Raw genomic sequence first — 19,530 nt, forward strand, 5'->3', positions numbered from 1 at the left:
GCAGAGAAAATGCCACAGCTGGTGACTCTGCAGCATTACAACATGCACTTAATCCTAATAAGGAGGGAGAGGCTGTGGCTAACCGGTTGTTTTTCATCTCGTTCTGTTTCTAAACAAGCTGATAACCAGTTTGAATCACGAGTTTGGAAGAGATCTGGGTGCAGGTACAGTTTGCAGGAAGGTGTTCTTTTCCACTTGGGGAGCTGGTGGTCCACAGAGCTCTCCATAACCCAAACCAAAACCATGCTGTCTCATGTTAAAAATTCCATGTTCACAACTCACATTGGGATGGCCAGGTTGATTCAGCTTGTGTTAAATCCAAACAGGCTTCAGAAGAATCTCAGCTGGCCCTCAGTGTGAGCTGTGTGCTGTGCCATGCAGAACCGAAGGCTGGTGATCTGTGTTCAGGGTTGGCTGTTTGAGCCCACAGTTCACAGGCAGCCCATCAAGGAATGCTTTCTTAACTTGTTTGCCTTTAATTTGCAGAGCTTACCTTGTGCCAAGACAATACACTTGCGCTTGCTTTTGTTTCCAAAGGCACAGGATTCGGGCATCCCTCCAGGGGCTAAAATAGAAATCTCTGAGGGTGATTAAAGAGATAAATGAGAGTCTGATTTGACCTAACTGCATCTCAAATGCTGCCCCACACGCTTCTCGCTCTTGGCAGAACACATGGCGACTGAGGCTGGGTAGTGTGTTACTTAACCAGGAGCCTCACTAATTGAGAACAGACAGTGTAGGAAGGTGATAAAAAAGGGTGGGTGGGATGGAGAGCAGGGAGGCAGGTGGCTGGCCACCACGTACCACCATGCTGTGCTTTAGCTGCTGTGCCCATAGGGTATGCCTGGGGAAGGCTGCTCAACTTGATGAAGTGCCAGGCGGTCCTCGGTTAAGCCATTGTCGTCATTAAGCCATTGCTTGTTAAATTCCTCCTCCGGGGGTGGCTTTGCTTTTATGACCTGTCTTGTCTTTGTGCGTCCTGTGCTTGGGAGGTGTTTAGAAACCGAAGTTTAACCCCTCTTGTGCCCTTTGCTGTCGTGCATCTCCTGAGCTGAGACTCCAGGGTGAAGGAGGGAGAGGGGGAACAGGAAGAAAGGAGAGGTGTGGGTGTTGGATGTGAAGGGAGACCGGTGTGCTAGGAAAGGAGGTGAGGCAGCCGGGCTGCGGTTCTGTGGGGAGAGGCAGGGGGTGATGTGGGGTCAGATGTTCTGGCAGGTGCATGAGGAGCTGGGAGGCTGAAGGTGGTTTGGTAGGGGCAGGACGAGCGTGAGAAGGGAAGCGGCTCCGGGCAAGAGCTGGAGTGGAGAGGGTAGGGGGTATTTAGGAGGGGAAGTGGGCAGGGTTCTGGGGCAGCTCGGCCGGGCGGGTGATCCGAGGAAGTGGGCGAGGGGTTGGGCGTGCGGAGGGGAAGTGGGCACGGGCTGGGGAGAGCGGCCAAGGGGTGCCCGAGCAGCTCCTGGGGGCGGGTTGGCCCGCATCGCCCGCAGCCCCGCCCGGAGCGTGGGGCAGCCCCGGGGCCGCAGTTCCTGGCAGGGGGGCGGGCGGCGAGAGGGAGGTGGCTCCGATAAAGGGCCCGCAGCGGGCGGCGCGGGCAGAGCGGAGCGGCTTCGGCAGCGGTGGAGATGGGGATGCTCAGCCTGCCAGGCTTCCTTTCCTGCGGGAAGAAGAAGGTGGGGATGGGGCACGGGGCAGGTGGGCTGAGCGGGTACTCGGGGAGGTATAGGGACACCTGGACAGGTGTGCGGGGGTTAGGGGGGAATAGGCATGTTACAAATGCACCTGAGTAGATAGGGTATGGAAGTGCTCCAGGTAGGCATAGGGGCACTTGGGTAAATAGGGTATGGCTACCTGGGAGCACTGGGTGGGTGGTGAGCTATGTTGTATCTAGGCAGACATTAAAGCATTAATCCAGATGGGATGTAGGTAAATACAGAAGTATGGGAGGACCTAAATAGGTGGGAAAAAGGGGATGAGCCCAGTATTAAGGCAAGTATGGGTATATCTGGGCACATACAGTGGCAGAGGAGGGGGTCCCTGGAGGTGTTGCCCTCAGGAGCTGGCAGAAGAGGGGGCTAAGGTAGGAGAATCAGGATACAACTGGCTCTGAAGAATCTTTGGGCTCTCTGGGAAGACCCTGATAGGTTCACGCTGTCTGGTCAAGGACCAGTTGGACTGGTCACCCCACCTGGCTCTGCTCACCCTGTCTGACTGCCCTGCTCAGCGATGTCCAGGTGATGCTGTGGACAGATAAATGAGGATACGACTGTCCTGCTTATCCCCGGGTTGATCCTGAGCCTTCCCTCTTCTTCTTTTCCAAGGACTTCAGTCTGTCAAATGAAAAAGATGCCCACACCAGTGACAGCGATGAGAACTCGGATCGTGGTAACTGGTCAAACAAAGCTGACTACCTGCTCTCCATGGTGGGCTATGCCGTGGGCCTGGGCAACGTCTGGCGTTTTCCATATCTCACCTACCAGAATGGCGGAGGTACCTGTATTGAATGGCAGTTCTGGGTGGGCACTCCTTGCTATCTCCAAGAGCTGTGAAGGCCAACCCTGAGGCTCGGTGTGTTTTGTCAGAGCTCAATGTGAGCATCTCACTGAGAACTGGGATGATGCCCACTGATAGGAATGGGAAGAGCAGGAGGAAGCATCTCTGTGCTTTCTGAGTACTGGCTGAGGAGGGGGATATGATTTAGTTTTAACTGCAGGCTTCCATCTGAGTATTGCAGAACTCATTGCCCACCTGCACCTCTTTATCAATGTGCCAATATCCACTGCTAACCTAAATAGCTGTTCTCCCTCCTCAGTGCTTACCACTTTGATATGTTTATAGAGTACAGTTGAGTCCTCTCTCAGCCTTCATTTTGCCCAGGCAGATGAGCTAAACTGGAATAATTATCCAAGCTCAGCAATAATTCCCATCAGATTCTACAGAAGTGTGAGGCAGAAAGCCTCTACCTGCTCACACAAACAACTGGCAAAGCCAAATGGAGGCTCTAGATTCTCTGGCTGCTCTTCCAGAGCTCTGTCTACCCACCAAACAACCACTGGTAATTAGGAAGAGTGCAAATGTCCAGTGTGCAGCATGCTTACTTTTGTGTACTTGCTTGCCCAACAGCCATTTAGAGTCAAATGTTGGACTCTAAATACAATGCAGTTCATCCAACTGCATGTGGAACACAAGATGGCATTCTTAGTACAGAAGTTTTATCGGCTTGAATTAAGATTGCCTTACTTATGGCTCTTCATCAAAACTGTGAAAACAAAGTAAGTCAGGACATCAGCCTATCTGTTAGGTGGTTTGCATCTGCTGCAGCAGAAAGTTTAGTGTTTAAAGCACAACTGTGTTGCTTCTTGTATCCTTCTTTGCCCCAGCTAATTCAAGGGGACTATTCATATCCTTCAATTACAGCAGGGATTTGCAGTTCCTTGTAGAACTGGGTCTTCAGTGGCTTTTAAGTCAGGCAGCACAGAGGAAGGGTTTCTGTCTGGTTATGTATGTGGATATTGGGTCGTGTTCAGGAAAGCTGTGTTCTCCGTTCCCTCATTCATCTTGTGTGCACAAAAGGAGTGCCAATCCCTTCCACAGAACAGGGTTTTCATTGATGTCAGGTTAATGTGCGCTCTAAAATGGGGCTTAGACAAGAGCCATGCTGGGAACCAGTTTGACATAGGAGTCAGCCAACCGTATGAAATAATTCTTGAGCTTTGACATCCTGTAGCTATTCTGATGGTGTAGCTGCAACTTGTGGCTAAGGATGTGAAGAAATGCTTATGTCCATGCTTAAATTAAAAGGAACAGAAAGCAGAGCAAGCCTACAGCTGAGCAGCGTTCTGTTTCTTTGACAATGGTATCTTCAGTAGTCCTTGTAAAATCCCTTTAGCTCAGTAGGAGGACTAACCCCATGTAAACCAGTACCAGTAACCCATGTCTCTTCTTTGTGGGCACTACTTAGTCTTATAGAAAACAAGTAGGTTTTCTATAAGGTATTTGAGACAGCAAAGTGGCAGGTATTTGAGATGGGGCAAAGTGGCCATATAAAATACAGTGAAGCCATATAAAATGCAGTGAATACTGAACGACTCATTGTTTTCTGCTTTTTTTTTCTTTGTTCTCAGGTGCTTTCCTAATCCCATACACACTGATGTTGGCATTAGCTGGCTTGCCTTTATTTTTCATGGAATGTTCCCTCGGGCAGTTTGCCAGCCTCGGGCCCATTTCTATCTGGAGAATATTACCATTGTTTCAAGGTTAGTACTGTTCAATTCTCTATTTATGAACAGATGCAGATTGACAATTTCCTCATAGAATTATTAACTATGAGAAGTTTTTTCCTGTTCAATATGTGGAGAATGCTCCTACTGGAACTGGGTTAGTGTTACATTCCCAGATAAGTGTCTTCCTTATTAACAAACAGGTAAACAGATGTGGGTAATGATTTCCCATGAAGTTTCTTACCATGCAAGGCTTTATCAGTGATTCACATAACTGCAGTTATCAGGAGAGAAGAAGATCACCACATTTGCTTCCTGGTGGGAAAGCCCCACTTGCATACCTGCCACTGTACATAAGATATTATGAATCAAACTTTACCTTGTTGCTCTTTCTTTACCCTGAACGTCCCAAACAACTTGCAGGACAGTTCCATGTTGATGTGCTCACACTGCATTTGGCCACCAGAGTTGGTGCGGGCATATGAAGTTGGTTGATGTGTGCAGTCAGCCGGGTTACAGCACTTCCAGTGGGTAGAAGACTGATCCAATAGGTCAGGCTCTAGCTTCATACAGTGACGTGCCTCTCATGACAAGAGGGGTTGTTGTATTCTTTAGTTGTAGTTTGCTTTTCTATGTAGGAGTTTGGATTTTACACGAAGACTTATGTGTCTGGAAACAATCAACCATGTGCTTTACTCACATACATCCACTCAGATTATGTGCATTTGGGTGTAAAGGACTATGTAATTGGTCTTGTTTGTCCTCTTTATCTACCTGAGACATTAATACAGGAACAAAGAAGGGTTTTTTTTGTTCTTTCTTTTGTGATTGCAATAAGTACTTCAGTCACCACCTCCTACAAAACAAAAGAGATTACAAACTGGCTGGTTGACTTACTCTATAGACACAGCAAATGCTTTGTGCGTCTGTGAAGATATAGATTTAAATATATTCCCTGAATGATTAGGAACTGTTTGGCAGTTTTTCTCCAGCTTGCAGAACAAAGTTCATTTTAGCAAAGGAGGATGCCGGTATAAATGGCAGACCTTTGCCATTTTCTGCTATATCTCATTTAACTGGCAAAACTAGTAATCAGAAAGGTATCGTTAAGATGATCTGTGCTAAGTTTTTGTATAGTTTCCTCTATTTTCCCAATAAATCAAAGATTCCCGCTGTGCTAGGAGAAGAAAAAAGTTATTGAATTTCTTCCTTAGACTTGATAACTAGTCCACTTATTTCTATGGGTTTAAGTTGAACCTCATTTCAAAAGCATGCCTGGGTTGGTCAGTTTGGACCATACCCTTCATTTCATGAACTAACCCTTCCTGTCTGGTCACTGTTTGCATGTATTAAAAGTAATCTTTGTCCCAAGATGCCTTGCAAAAGTCAACTGAAGGTTCTCCAGCTTTTCAGCTTGAGTTTGGGGGTAATGATGACTCTGCATCTTTTTGTTTCATAGGAGTGGGAGTCACCATGGTCATCATCTCAACGTTTGTGGCGATCTATTACAACGTCATCGTTGCTTATGCGCTCTACTACTTGTTTGCCTCATTTCAAAAAGTGCTTCCGTGGTCAGATTGCTTTTCCTGGGCAGATGAGTTCTGCAGCAAAACCCGCCTAGGTATCGTACTAATAGATATGGCTCAGTGTTACTCTATTGCAACAGTGTGCTTTGTGCTGTTTTCTGGGAGAGGTGACAGGAGGAAGATGGCGGCCATGGCCTGAGGAATCACTTCCTGGCTTTTGATTCTAAACTCATGAGCATAATGCTTATCATCTTCTCTTTCCACCAACTGGGAGATGTACAGGGAGATGTACAGAGACGTGGGCTGAACTTCCTCTTTTTCCCCTCCTCTTTAAACTCTAATGTTCCTGGGAATTGCACGTACCAGAAGAAACACTGCATTCCTATTTTGCCAGGCCTAATGGGAAAGCAAATACCTCTCTTACAGGAAACAAAAGTATTCCTACAGTTTTTATCAGGGCTGCTTTCATCATCCTTTGCCTTCCTGTAGCCACCATAATGCTAAGCACCAGTAAGGTGTCGATTTCATACTTTATTAACTGTTTAAAATGTATATCAGTGCTATTATTCCTGATGTTTGGCAACACATGTACTGCCAAACGCTTATCTCCCCAGCTTTCTTATCAGAATAGTTTAAGGCAAAAGGTGAAGCTGGTGTGACAATTAGTAGTTATTAGCCCAGTTGGAAACAAGTCACCATGTAACCTCTGACACTATTAAAACAGGAACAGGATCATGCTGGGTTGTGCTATTTAAAAATGTAACTGTAACACAGCTGTGTATTTGAAAGTATCTCATAGGATTCATAGGCTTTGTAAGAGCAGCGTTGAGATTCTTCATTGAGCAAATAGATGCTGCTTGCTTATGAGAAGCAAAATGTTTTAACCTTGAGTTTCTGTGCTGGAGGAATACCGAATTCAGCTGAAGGTACTGTCTCAAATAACCTACTACCAGATTTAATGGTAAATGTTGATACAGGACTCTTGAATATTGAGAGCAGGTTATGTTTGCTGTGTGCTCTACCTGGAGCTAGAACTGCTTAGAAAACATATTTGCCATCATAGGCTGACTTCATTTTTTTTTTCAGTCACTGCTTGTTGATTCTCTTCTTTTTTCCTTGCTGTTTTTCTTCCAGTAAATGACTGCAATGCGACGTTAGGTGAAGAAATCATTCATGCAAACTACTCGTTCATTGCAAGCAACAACCTCACGTGTATCAATGACACCATCAACTATAAACCAGTGCAATTTCCCAGCGAACAGTACTGGAAGTAAGTAAGAAACCATCTCATCAATGAGGATGAGCATGGAAATCCATGCAGGAGGAACTTTAAAATTCTCATTGATGAGCAATGACCCATAATTTTATGGAAGCAAATGAGTCAATATGTAGCAAGCTGAAAAATAATCCAGCGAAAGAAGCCTTCTCTTGAGTTGTGGTAGGGACTACGTGGTGTCTTTGTATATGGGAACTATTTTTTTCCTTCAGGATTTATGCAGTAGAATATACTTATTCATAATCAGAGCCTATTTTGAAATCTCCATTTCTTTAGCTATGTGATTTTGATCTGCCTGGGAACTGATTCTTGTCATGGGCTCTTCTGCTATGAGAATGTCATGGTTAACTTGAAGGCATGATGGGACTTATGGAGTCAGCCATGGAGCTGAGGGCTGGTGGATGTTAAGGAATGAAAAACACGTGGTTAACATTTTGTGTATTCCAGCTCCAGTCATGCAGTTATAGCTGCTGCCTGCAGAATCTTGTAAATACATCATAGAATCATTATGGTTGGAAAAGATCTCTAAGGTCATCTAGTCCAACCATCAATCCATCCCCCCCATGCCCACTAACCACATCCCTCAGTGCCAATGCTTATAGGGAGCAGCTTGTTTTCCTTCAGGAAGGGGCTGAGAAGGAGCAGATGCTTCTGTCCCTGTTTTCACTGTGCTGTTTTGTGCTTCCAGTAAAGTGGCTCTTCAGCGCTCCAGTGGGCTGGATGAGACTGGCAACATCGTGTGGTACCTGGCCCTCTGCCTGCTCCTGTCCTGGATGATTGTCGGAGCTGCCTTGTTTAAAGGCATCAAGTCTTCTGGAAAGGTAAGTGAGGAAAAGCAGACAGCAGATTCTGGCCTGATCCTACCCAGCAGCGCTCCCAGTGTCAGCTGGACTAGAGGGAGGCCGGCACAAGGCAGGATGCAGTGCTAACCCACCACTCTCTGCTGGACCCACTGTTAGGCTTTGCTGCTGCTCCTTGGCTTCAGAACTGTTACATAAAATATGAGTAAGGTGCTGATTGCACAGCAGTTACTTAAGGCAGAGCTCTGTGGGCTCCACCAGGGCTGCCTTGTGTTTGGAGACCATGCTGTCATGCAGCTGATCCAGGCTGGGTGCTGGTGGTGATGAACATGTGCATGTGACAGCACATGCACGTATGCCATGGTAACACCCAATAATTATTTGTACCTACAGACTGGTCGAGATGTTTGGACAATAAAGGTCGAGTCCTGCCAGCAGTTGTACATGTACCTACCAGGTTGTGAAAGCTTGTTTGTACCCAAGACATCTGAGCTGCCTGTAGGGACCAGGTCCATAGGTGCTTGTTTGCAAGCTCTGCTGAATTACCAGGTCTGCCTGGGTTCTTCTGGGTAGGGAGGATCTTCTCCAGACCTCAGGCTGTATTTCATTCCTCACTGCCCAAGGCCCTTGTCTCAGTTTAGTTTATTGCATGTAAGTATGATGGAGGTCTTCAAGAACAGCAGACTGCCATGTGATGGTGCAGGGCTATGGCTTGGTGAAACCAGCTCCATTCTTTTAATTATCTGCCTGCGTAACACCGAAACCAAGATTTGAGAAACAATAGTGTTGTTAAACACAGCCTGCATGCTAATTGCACTGCTGCTGGCCTGGATCCCACCGCGCTGGAAGTTGTATAGACAAACAACCAGGATTTGTGTCTGGGAGAGATGAAAAGTCCTTGTTCTCAGTAAAAAGAAAAGTTTCCAGCATGGGCTGTTTTATTTTGTTTTGGTTTTTGTCTCAACAGGAGATATTTCCATCCTGATAACCTAATTTTGGCTGGCTTCGGGTCTCGTTTGCTAGAAGCATTGCCTGCCTAGCAAGATACCTATGGGATAGTTGAGTCCAGACCTTGCCACAGCAATAAATTATGTCAGAAAACGTTTCTGAAACTGATCAAGAGCTATCTGAAAAGTGGATATGTGGCTTGAGCCTTCTGCTGGAATGAAGCTCCAGAACTGGCTAAGCCAGATGATTAGTGCTTGACGTGTGCTCACCTCCAGTCCCAGTTCCCTGATTATTGGCTCTTTGTAGCAGCAGCTCTCAGCCTAGACCCTTGGCATTGCTCATGCATGGAGGGCTGTGCATCCCGTCACTGCTAACGTGTGTCCCTGCTCTTCTTCCTGCAGGTTGTCTATTTTACTGCACTCTTCCCTTATGTCATCCTGCTCATCTTGTTGGTGCGAGGAGCCACCCTGGAAGGTGCTCTGGATGGCATTGAATATTACATTGGGAAACAGTCCAACATCACCAAGTTGATGGAGGCAGAGGTGAGAGGTGGTGTCAGGTCCGGAAGTGTGACACATTTCTGAGGTTATCTGGGCTTGGCATTTACAGAACTATTTATTCTTTATCCAGCCAAAAGCTTCTTAACTTCCTGCCCTGCGTTCTGTATCGACAACTAGTTTCTGGCTTTCCAGTAACTGCAGCTCTATGAGAGCTTCATGCCCCTGTTCTAGCTGCTCTCAATTTGCTCCCTCCCTCCAACACTGGACAGCAGCAAATTCTATCCCATTGCCTATGAGCAGAAATTAGATGGGTAGGGAAGGGTGCTTTGTGCAAAGAAAGCCTGGATGATTTTTTTTATTATAGTTCAGTCCATTAGTTCCGCTTGAAGAAAAGCAAATATTCAGTGCACTGCATTTGTGGTGTCTTATGTGAATGTCAGGCATTAAGTGAGGGAAAGCAGCAGGGGCAGTTTCCCACATAAGTCATTTGGTTGGGTCATGGTGTGAAGAACAAAAGTTATTGAGCACATGGTGGGAAGAACAGAAGTTATTGAACACGGAAGCTCATTTCTGTGACCTCTGCTGGTTTTCCTTATTTACTGGCACTGTGTCAACACTCACATCTTGACAACTTACATATATAAATGAATTGAATCTCTTCTTTAAAGTTGGCCTGATAAGGGTTCATAGAGGACCTTGTTTGTGCTGGAGACTGCAGCACCTCCAGTACGCTCTATATCCTGCCTGTTCTGAAATTAAAATGAAGTAAAATCAGATATTTAGTCTAAATGTAGAAAAATCTTGGAGCTTCCGTGGTCAGTAGACCTGAATAGCTATGATGTGTTTAAAGTAACATAATAACTCCCATGTTCTTGGTTCTGGTAGGTTTGGAAGGATGCAGCTACTCAGATATTCTACTCCCTCTCTGTGGCATGGGGTGGACTGGTTGCTTTGTCTTCATACAACAAGTTCCACAACAACTGCTACTCGGATGCTATTTTTGTTTGTGTAACAAACTGCCTCACCAGTGTGTTTGCTGGGTTCGCAATTTTCTCTGTCCTGGGACATATGGCATTCGTGTTGAAGAGACCTGTCTCAGAGGTCGTGGACTCAGGTAGGCTGATCATTGTGCTGTTGATATCAGCATAAAACCGACCTTGACCAAAGCATAACAATAAACTCCATCATTCTGCTTCTTTCCAGGATTTGATCTGGCGTTTGTGGCCTATCCTGAGGCTCTCTCCAAGTTACCAGTTTCCCCTCTTTGGTCTTTCTTATTTTTCTTCATGCTTCTGCTTTTGGGCCTTGACTCACAGTTTGCCACCATAGGTGAGTAGGGCTTTAAGTACCTGATTGCTTCCTAAATGAACAGTACCTTTCTAAGCTGTGCTCTTCAAAACCAACGCTTATCTTTCCCTTGCAGAAACACTTACAACCACTATACAAGACATATATCCCAAAATGATGAAGAAGTTGAGAATCCCTATAACCCTGGGTGTGTGTGTATTGCTCTTCTTTCTTGGTCTTATCTGTGTAACTCAGGTAAGGTACTACACTTCGTTTTGGCAATGGCTTTAGTTATTCTGCAAGTAATAAACTCTGGTCAGAACATCCCTTTCAGTGTGACAAGAGCTTCCCCAAGAGCTCCCTGTTTGCATGAGTCAGAGAGAATCGCCAATGCTGTCCACGTGCTTGGATGTTCAAATAGGAAATTCCCATGGGGAAGTGCTGGAGTAATTCAGACTTTGTGTGGTTACTCAACTGAGATGTCTGTTTTAAATAGAAGGCCTATAAATAGCCTGTGAGCCATCAACCTGACTATTTGCTACTGGGATTAGAAGATTGTCTGTGTAATTTCAAGCATATGTACACAGTGTGTCTGCTGCCTTGTGGGAATCACTGCTAGTTGTGGGTAGGACCTTTGTGTTCAGAACCAACTACCGAACAGGACGGCGTTTGACTTGAACAGAGAATTTGTCATAAAAAAACCCAAAACATTAGCACATCATTACTCCTCCAGAAATACATGGAATTTTCAGTACACTGTGTGCTTTTTCTTGAGGCAATTGCTTTTACAGTTACAAAGGTTAATTGCAAGGACTACATCCAGGAACACAGATTTCTGTGTGTAATTGGGCTGCGAATGTAAAGATCATTGTGGTGAATGGTCAAGAAAAGCACATAGGTTATGAAACATGACAGGGGGGTTTGCAAAGGATGTGGTATGAGGGAGTGTGATATATAAAGCTGTTCCGTGCCCTGTGATCCTCCTGCTGCATACAAGTGTTCAAAGGCTTGTACTATCAATGTGGGAAACTTGTGTGTATAAGAAGATGAGCTTACCAGGGCTGCTAACAGGCACAGCCCTTCCTGTAGCTCAGCATTAAAGTGGGTGAAGCAGTCTTCACCAACATTTAACCTTATTTCTTTCTCACGTTACCTTGAAGCTGGTGCTTTAATACTGTAAGTGCCAAATTTGCATCCTGCTATCAGCTGTTAATACACACTTTGTATATACATGGATCTCATTAATGTGACAAAATGCCATGGATCTGCATATGTGCTTTCTACTTTTACATAAGGATGTTTAAATAACGTTTGCAAGTGTGTGCTTAACCCAAAGAACTGGGAATCTGAAAACCTCAGACTGGTGGTCAGCTAAACTGGCTTGAACAACAGAAGTTTATTTGCATAAAGATACTGTAGGAACTGTGTGAAGTTTTACCTCTTTCTTGTTCTGTTTTGCAGGCAGGAATTTACTGGGTGAACTTAATAGATCACTTCTGTGCTGGGTGGGGAATCCTTTTTGCTGCAGTCCTGGAGATAATAGGCATCGTCTACATTTACGGTGAGTCACTGACACTGAGCAGGCACGATTTGACTATAGATTTGGTTATACACAGAGCACACATTAAACATTTGTTTCTGCAATGAAAGATTTATAACTTCTTAATGGTTAAAGACTTCTGTTTAATTATCATAGAACTGGAGTTGCTGACCTTGACCACCTCTTTCCTTCCACCATTTTGGAATAGGCTCACCAGCGAGGTCTATATGTGCTTTACAACACACCATGTGGTTGTTTTTCCACAGGAGGAAACAGATTTATTGCAGACATTGAAATGATGATTGGGAAGAAGAGCTGTTTCTTCTGGATGTGGTGGAGGATGTGCTGGTTTTTCATTACTCCCGTGCTGTTAGTGGTGAGTACAGATGGCTGGGTTATATTAATGTGATATAATTTATTGATTTGGTAATGGATAGGTTTCTGTGTAAGTGTTCAAGGATGAGTGCCCAAGCTCTGTATGCAAAGACAAGGGATGGCTGAGTCAGTGGAGCATCCTGTGCATTATCCATACTTTTCAATACTTGCCACTTATCATAGAACTGTTAAGGTTGGAGAAGATTACTAAGACCACCAAGTCCAACCACCAACCCAACCCCTCCATGCCCACCGACCACATTCCTCAGTTCCACATCTCCACATTCCATGAGAACCTCCAGAGACTGTGACTCCAGCATCCTCTCCAGGACAAGCTGGATCTACACTCCAAGGAGTAACACAGAGCCAAATAAACTGTCTATTTTAGCAGCTGGCTTCTCACCATTGCAGACTAAGAGAATACATATTGAAAACCTAGCCTCTCGTTTGATAGAAATCCCATTTTCTGGACAGACCTCTTGCACGAGTTTATTCTTTGGATGTCCAGATGTTCACCAATCTGAGATTTCTCTTTTGTTCTGTAAAAACACTTAAAGTCTCTCCATGTTTCCATTGCTCCTTTATTCCTAGCTGTGACTGTAGGTGGTTGTATTTAGTCTGTATGACAGAAATCCAGGAATAGTGGCAGGTCTCTCTGGCCAGAAGGCATTGCCTTTATTCTCTTCAGATTATAATTAAGAAAATGTTCCTTATAAATATCCTCATTCTGCCGCCATTTAATCTTTAATTACTTTTCATTCCTGTAAGTAAATGAACATTAGAGCATGTAAAACATATGGAAAAAGATGCTGAGCTTACTCAGTAACACGTTTCCTCCAATGCTGGGCTCAACAGAACCCAGAAATACAGTTCTGTTTAGATGCAGGTATGCTTAAAATGTTGGCTTGCATGTCAACATCCTCTTTGAGTTCTGTCTGTCAGTCTTACTGTTTGACCATGGCTGAGAGCTGAATCCTGTGCAACAAACCTCACATTGAGGAAGCAAGAAGAGACTGCATAATTATGTAGATAGTTAAAAAAACCAAACGACTCAACCTAAGATGGAAACGTGCAAGTTGAAGTTAACTGGAAATCTGCTTTTCTCTCCTGTCTATATTTTTTAAACAGGCAATTTTGGTCTGGTCGTTAGTGACATTTTCAGCTCCCACTTATGGCTCAGTGCCATACCCAACATGGGGAACTGCTGTTGGCTGGTGTATGATCATCTTTTGTGTCATCTGGATTCCCATTGTGGCTGTGGTAAAGATCCTTAAAGCGGAAGGAAACATTTTTCAGGTAAGGGCACAAAGAAGAAGTGGTCATTGTCCTGAGTTTTGCTTTTCATGGCATTATCAGGAATGTCTGTGCCTTCTTCTCGAGAGCATATTGAACATCTCAAGGTATCACCTGGGTTTATACACTAAAGAACAACTTTGATGCTCGTATCAGAGGCAAATGTACCCCAATGTGGTCTGATATGAAGATGGTGTATTTCTCAGGAAGTGTGCCCACAAAAGAGTTACAGCTTTACTGAGCCTTAAAAATAGTCCAGAGTGTAAAGTATGATATGAACCATCTCTTGCTATTGCTTTTCAGCGCATTGCAAGCTGCTGCAGGCCTACAGCAAACTGGGGTCCCTACCTGGAATGTCACCGAGGAGAAAGATACAGCCATGTTGTAACTCCCAAAAAGGAAAAGGAGCACGAGATTCCTACTGTGTCCGGCTTCACATACATTCGAGAATGAGATGGCTCTTTGGATGATCAACTTTCAACTTAGATGTGTTTTTTCTTTAACTGTTAGAAAGTGACAATGCAAAAGAACACTCAACCTTCTGCCCTTCCAACTTCAGATGCAAGCAAGCCCTGTTATTTATTTGTAGTGTCGTATGCTTGGGGAAGAACAGATCTCCCCAGATAACCATGTCTGAGAGGGCAGGAGGAGGCTTTGTAGCCTCCTGAGGCTGATGGGCTGGGCATGCTTGGTTCAATCCCACCAGTATCCAGCTGGACTGTGACTATTGGTGTGGAGAAGAACAAAAACGCACTCTGATGCTCCCCAGCTATGTGAAATTTAAGCCAAAAGGTGCTGTACATGCATGCACATCTGTGCTGTGGGCAGCATGCAGCTCTTCCTTCTGCTGTGCCCTCTGCAGTGCTGTGTGGGGCTGTGCTGCTGCCTGGCCCTGCAGCTCAGGGAACATGAAGAGGTTTTTCTTTAAGCCTTGTTCAGTGCTGTGAGGCTGCTCAGGATCTGGTGTTTGCTACACTGTGTGTTCACTTTGTCTATGCACCTAAATACTGAGTGGCAAAAAATTGCCATCACTGGAAATAATGCGGTGAGAAGTGGGCTGCTGTATCGTTATTTCTCCTGGAGCTCACAGAGTCCCTTTTGTTGTGTCAAGCTCCATGCCCAGCATTTGGTCATCTGTCATTCAGAAATCCCATATTTTCAATGATCTGGCTTTGGGTTCTGCAGACACAAATGGCAACCTTTGGTTACTGCTCTCTATGCAGCCACCAAGGCGAGGGAGGGCAGAGTGCTTTCTAAAGGTTCAAACAGTGTTATTAGTCTTTAGGTAGAGCCAAAAGAAGCAGAGCCTCAAAATGAAGGTTAGAATTGACTTGTAATACCAGTAGTCCAACATCTGCTGAAAATCATGAGAATCCTGAAAAGCTGGGCACTCTGTGATGTATTTGCTTTTCACCTTGGAACTAATGGGATAGCTGGAGAGAGCTGACCTCACTCATCATAGGACTTGAAACCCCTCCCCACCAAACAATCCTCAACCCAAGATCTATGGACTGAAGGCATACATTTTCTGTGCTGGGGCATATCTCTCTCACTGTGATGATGGTTCCTTGGGAACAATGCAGCAGGGTTTCTCATCCCCTCTTCTCAGGGCTTTGTCACTGTTTCAGAACAGTGAAGGACTGTGTACAGTGGTTCGTTGCCCAAGACGCACACCTTGCTCTATGTTTTATACTGATGTTTTTGTGACAAATCAACACTTGACTGCAAATAAAATGTAATTTTCTGTTTTTAATGGCTCTTTGGAGCCAGAAGATGAGGTTTCAGTCTTTTGTGTGGAGCTGGAAATTGAGATTGCAGCCTTTTGTATGGAGGTGGGGGCAGCAGTTGGTGGGGTGGGAAGTAACACCACCTCTCTAATGTTTGGGGACATTGAATTGGAAAGGCTCAGCCTGCAGGAAGGCTCCTCTTATAGAAGCTAGGACTGAATACAATAGCCCTGCTTCAAAGCTCAGTCATGCAGAAGGTAAACAAGAGGTGGTGGGGAAGCAGGTTGGACAAACTAGCTCCAAAAGAGTCCCAGGAGAGCTTTGACAAGAGATACTGAAGGCTAATGACTTGTTCCTATCTACTGCCCTGCAGAGAGCCCCTGCTGCCACACATGGGGTTCCTCTGAGGCTTCTTCTGCTCGTAGGCGCTTCTAAGAGTCAGTTTCATGATGTTGTACCAGTGGAACTTCCCAGGAGAGAGTGACATTAGGCAACTTCTCATGGGCTGGAGATCCAGATTTGGACGTCTGCATAGCCTGCCTGTGCACACAGACTTCCTGTTCACTTTTTGGGGGGGAGCTGATTTTCTCCTTTATATGCTGAGTGCTGCCATTCACTGAGGAGTTGTAAAGGCTGTTTAAGAACTGACGTTCATATTCTTCTCCAGTCATGGTTCTGGCCCATTCCCTGGGGTTGTACGATGGCCCTTGGGGGTTACATTTAGTGTTAGTGTCCCTCTGTGCAGAGACAGCTGATCCAAGTGCCTTCCTTTGCAATGAGGGCTGGTGCCAAGCATCCCAGTGCTTGTTGTATTGCAAGGTCTGGGATGTTACTGGGATGGGAGTGCATTCTGTGCCTGGCAAGGGATCTAAATGACTCTGCTTTTTTGTGTGTTCCTTTAGGGTTCTGCTTCAGATCAAACTAAACAGAGAGGAAAACTCTTGGAAAGAGAAAAGTAGAACAGGGAAAGAAGTGGATTTGGGGCTGGCTCAAAACACAAGTATGTCTCCAGACAGAAAGAGAACACAGCCGTGTGAGCAGCTCCAGAAAGTCTGAAAAGCCACATCTACAGCATGGAAACGTTTAAAAAGAAGTATTCCAAGCGGTGTTAGTAGCTGTACGCAAGGCAATTAGTTAGGGGCCCAGCACAGGAGAGCAAATACAAATTCCCTCACTTATTTCCATTGGGAAGGCGCTCCACGGGCTTGAATTCAAGCTACAAAAGCCAGAAAGCTGCACTTCTATCGCACCGTCCGTCCGCACAGCTCGCAGCTCAGCCGGGGCTGCGCGGTGCTGCGCCGACCAGCAGGGAGCAGCGTGGCTTCGTGCTGCGGGCGCAGCGCTGCTCCTTAAGCCGAGTCATTTGGCATTCGATCCTGCTCGGCTGGTGGCTGCTGGGCGGTGCCTGAGCTTTGAATCCGGCTAGTAGTACCGAAAGGTCTTTCTTTCCTTCTCTTCTTTCCCTTTCCTTCTTTTTTCCTAGTTTTATTTGTATTATTATCTTTTACGTTTCAGCTGGATGGAAAGAAAGATGCTCAGTGCTCTGTCTGAGCTTTGCGCTGTCTCAGCAAAGTGTTTCTGTTGGTAATACAGAGTATATATGTACAGAATATGACAGAAGTTGACCACGGTCGCCCCAGCAGATAGGTTGTACCCATAAATGGACCTTCCCAGACCTACAATGCAGCTTTGTGCCCCCCGCTCCCAAATGTGGTAAGGGGGTAAGTTGGTATTTTACACTTTGCTCTTCGGGCTGCAAGTTGGATTCTCTTTGGAGAAGAGAAGGCTGCAGGGAGAGCTGAGAGCAGCCTTTCCGTAAGAGGGGCTGTGAGAAAGAAGGGGACAGAATCTTTAGCAGGGTCTGCTGTGACAGGATAAAGGGAAATGGTTTCAGACTAAAAGAGGGGAGATTTCAATTGGATGTAAGGAAGAAGTTTTTTCTAAGGATGGTGAAGGAGACACAGGGTGCCCAGAGAGGTGGTGGTGCCCCATCCCTGTGGACACCCCAGGTCAGCATGGATGGGCTCTGAGCACTGATGGAGCTGTGGGTGTCCCTGCTCAGTGCAGGAGTTGGACCCCTTTAAGTGTCTCTTCCAACTCCAAAGATTCCATGCAGTCCCTGGGGTTGCCCTGTTCTCATTCCACGGATGAAACAAAACAGAGAGAAAAACTCTTGGAAAGAGAAAAGCAGAACAGGGAAAGAAGTCGATTTTGGACTGGCTTGGGGTTATTCAGTAGGTCCTTGGAAGGCTGGAGCTATAGAAATGAGATGAATTAAAGACAGCAGCCTCTGGCCAGGCCACAGGATGTGATGTTGGGCTGAGAAGCTATAGTGAAGGAGGCAATGTGTAAATTGGATCCTCTGCTGAAAGAATTGCTGTGGGGAGTGGCAGCCTCACCTGAGCTCCATTAAGGTCAGTTCAGCAGATAGCATGGTCACAGCTATTAAAGGCAGACTTTCTTCCCCAGTTAAACCAATGTGAGACAGCTTTCCTGAGCTGCTGTGTCAGTGCTTGAAGATGCAGCTAATTATATAGGTAAGATTGTACCTTGGGGAGCTATGGAGGCAGTATGGAGGTGAAGTCTGTGTAGGCACCTTGAATACAGCACAGAGTTCCCCCAGCCCAACAGCTGGGGGTGCAGAAGAGTTTGCAAGGAACTCTATGGTTGGTGTGAGCAACTTTCTGTGTCAGGCCTGGTAGAGAGTGGACAGGGAAACAAGCAAACAGAGGGACTGCATTCACTTGTTTTTGTTACTGCCAGAATCTAGATGGCAGCAGAAAAAAAGCAAAAGCACAGCTGGGTACAAATAGCGCTGCTACTGGGAAGGTTGTGCACAAAGACAGAGTTGCACTTCTGTTTGTGGGAGCCTGGGGTGGAGTGAAAGCATGGGCTGTCCCCTCATCTGCAAGCATGCACAGGCAGAGATGCTCCCCACCATGCTCACCTGGTGCAGCTTTACAGGTACTGAACATGAGGGGCTGGGCGCACGGCTTTGTGGTTGAAATGATGTTGCACAAGGTGGGATGCAAACCTCTAGGCAGGGAAGTAGGGGCAGAGGTTTGCTGAGCTGGATGCTCAACTGAGTGTCTTATTTATAGTGTTTTATTAAGAAATGGTTGGAGCACAGTGCAGCTCCTTGATTAGTAGCACATCTGCGGAGCTGAGAGGTGGTAGGGTGCAACAGAGCTCTGCAGGCCTGGCTGCACTGGCTGGAGGGCTGCAGTGCTGGTGGGAGCTGGGCACAATTGCATCAATGGCGTGCAGTGAATGTCTGCCTATTTCAGTGCTCAGAAAAGGCACGTCCCCTCTTGCAGACACAGAAAGAAAGCTCACGAGGCAGCTCGTAACCACGCACTTGTGTTTTATTTTCAGTAGTTTTCAAGTACTTTGAAAGCAAAGAGAGAAATGAATAAGCAAACATTGAGCATGAGCCAAGAAGGCCAAACAGTGGTCGTATTTACAGGGCATATTGCAGACAGCACAGTGGGAGGTAGTAATATAGTGGTGTGTTTGATACAGCTGTTGATCAGAGAATGATGAATGCCCAGGGGAAAGTCTAGAAATATGTAGAATACTCTGATTTCATATTGGTTTGACAAAGACTCAAATAATGAGAGGAATCTGCTGTGTTCCACCTGTTCAGAGGGAGCTGCTGGGCTGTGAAATGACAGATCAAATTAACGCGCCAGGCAGAAAGGCTGTAATGAGAGACTGTGATTGCTGAGGCATTGGCCAGGCCCTGGAGCACAGAGCTGGGAGAGGTGAGGAGGAGGCAATGGCTGGAGGGACCTCTGCTCCTGCTGAGCCTGCTGCTGCCTCCCAGTGCTCTCATTCCCAGGCACTGGGGCTGTATGGTTTTATCTTTATAAATGAACCTACAAGGCCTGTTCTTCTTTTGGCCAGGACACCATTTTCTCATTCAATACAGACAATTGAGATATTTCTGTGTTCAAACCCCACTGCACCAACACAGTTGTATTGACTCCAACTCCCAACAACAGCATTGTTAATGGCCCTGATGCAAACCTATGTCCAGGC

General features: G+C 45.8%; 1 protein-coding gene across 1 annotated transcript; it reads left to right on the plus strand.

Moving 5' to 3' along the window:
* Positions 1 to 1,532: 1,532 nt before the first annotated feature.
* On the plus strand, positions 1,533 to 15,534 carry SLC6A14 (solute carrier family 6 member 14). Its single transcript, XM_015860268.3, has 14 exons — positions 1,533 to 1,670; positions 2,319 to 2,487; positions 4,122 to 4,253; positions 5,677 to 5,838; positions 6,878 to 7,013; positions 7,708 to 7,840; positions 9,169 to 9,309; positions 10,153 to 10,381; positions 10,471 to 10,596; positions 10,691 to 10,809; positions 12,016 to 12,115; positions 12,361 to 12,470; positions 13,598 to 13,765; positions 14,066 to 15,534. The coding sequence occupies exons 1-14, from the start codon at positions 1,623 to 1,625 to the stop codon at positions 14,213 to 14,215; spliced, it is 1,923 nt and encodes a 640-aa protein (XP_015715754.1). The 5' UTR covers positions 1,533 to 1,622; the 3' UTR covers positions 14,216 to 15,534.
* Positions 15,535 to 19,530: the final 3,996 nt, after the last annotated feature.

The sequence above is a fragment of the Coturnix japonica genome, chromosome 4 (assembly GCF_054131305.1).
Source record: "Coturnix japonica strain WE chromosome 4, WE-NBRP24, whole genome shotgun sequence".
NCBI lineage: Eukaryota > Metazoa > Chordata > Aves > Galliformes > Phasianidae > Coturnix > Coturnix japonica.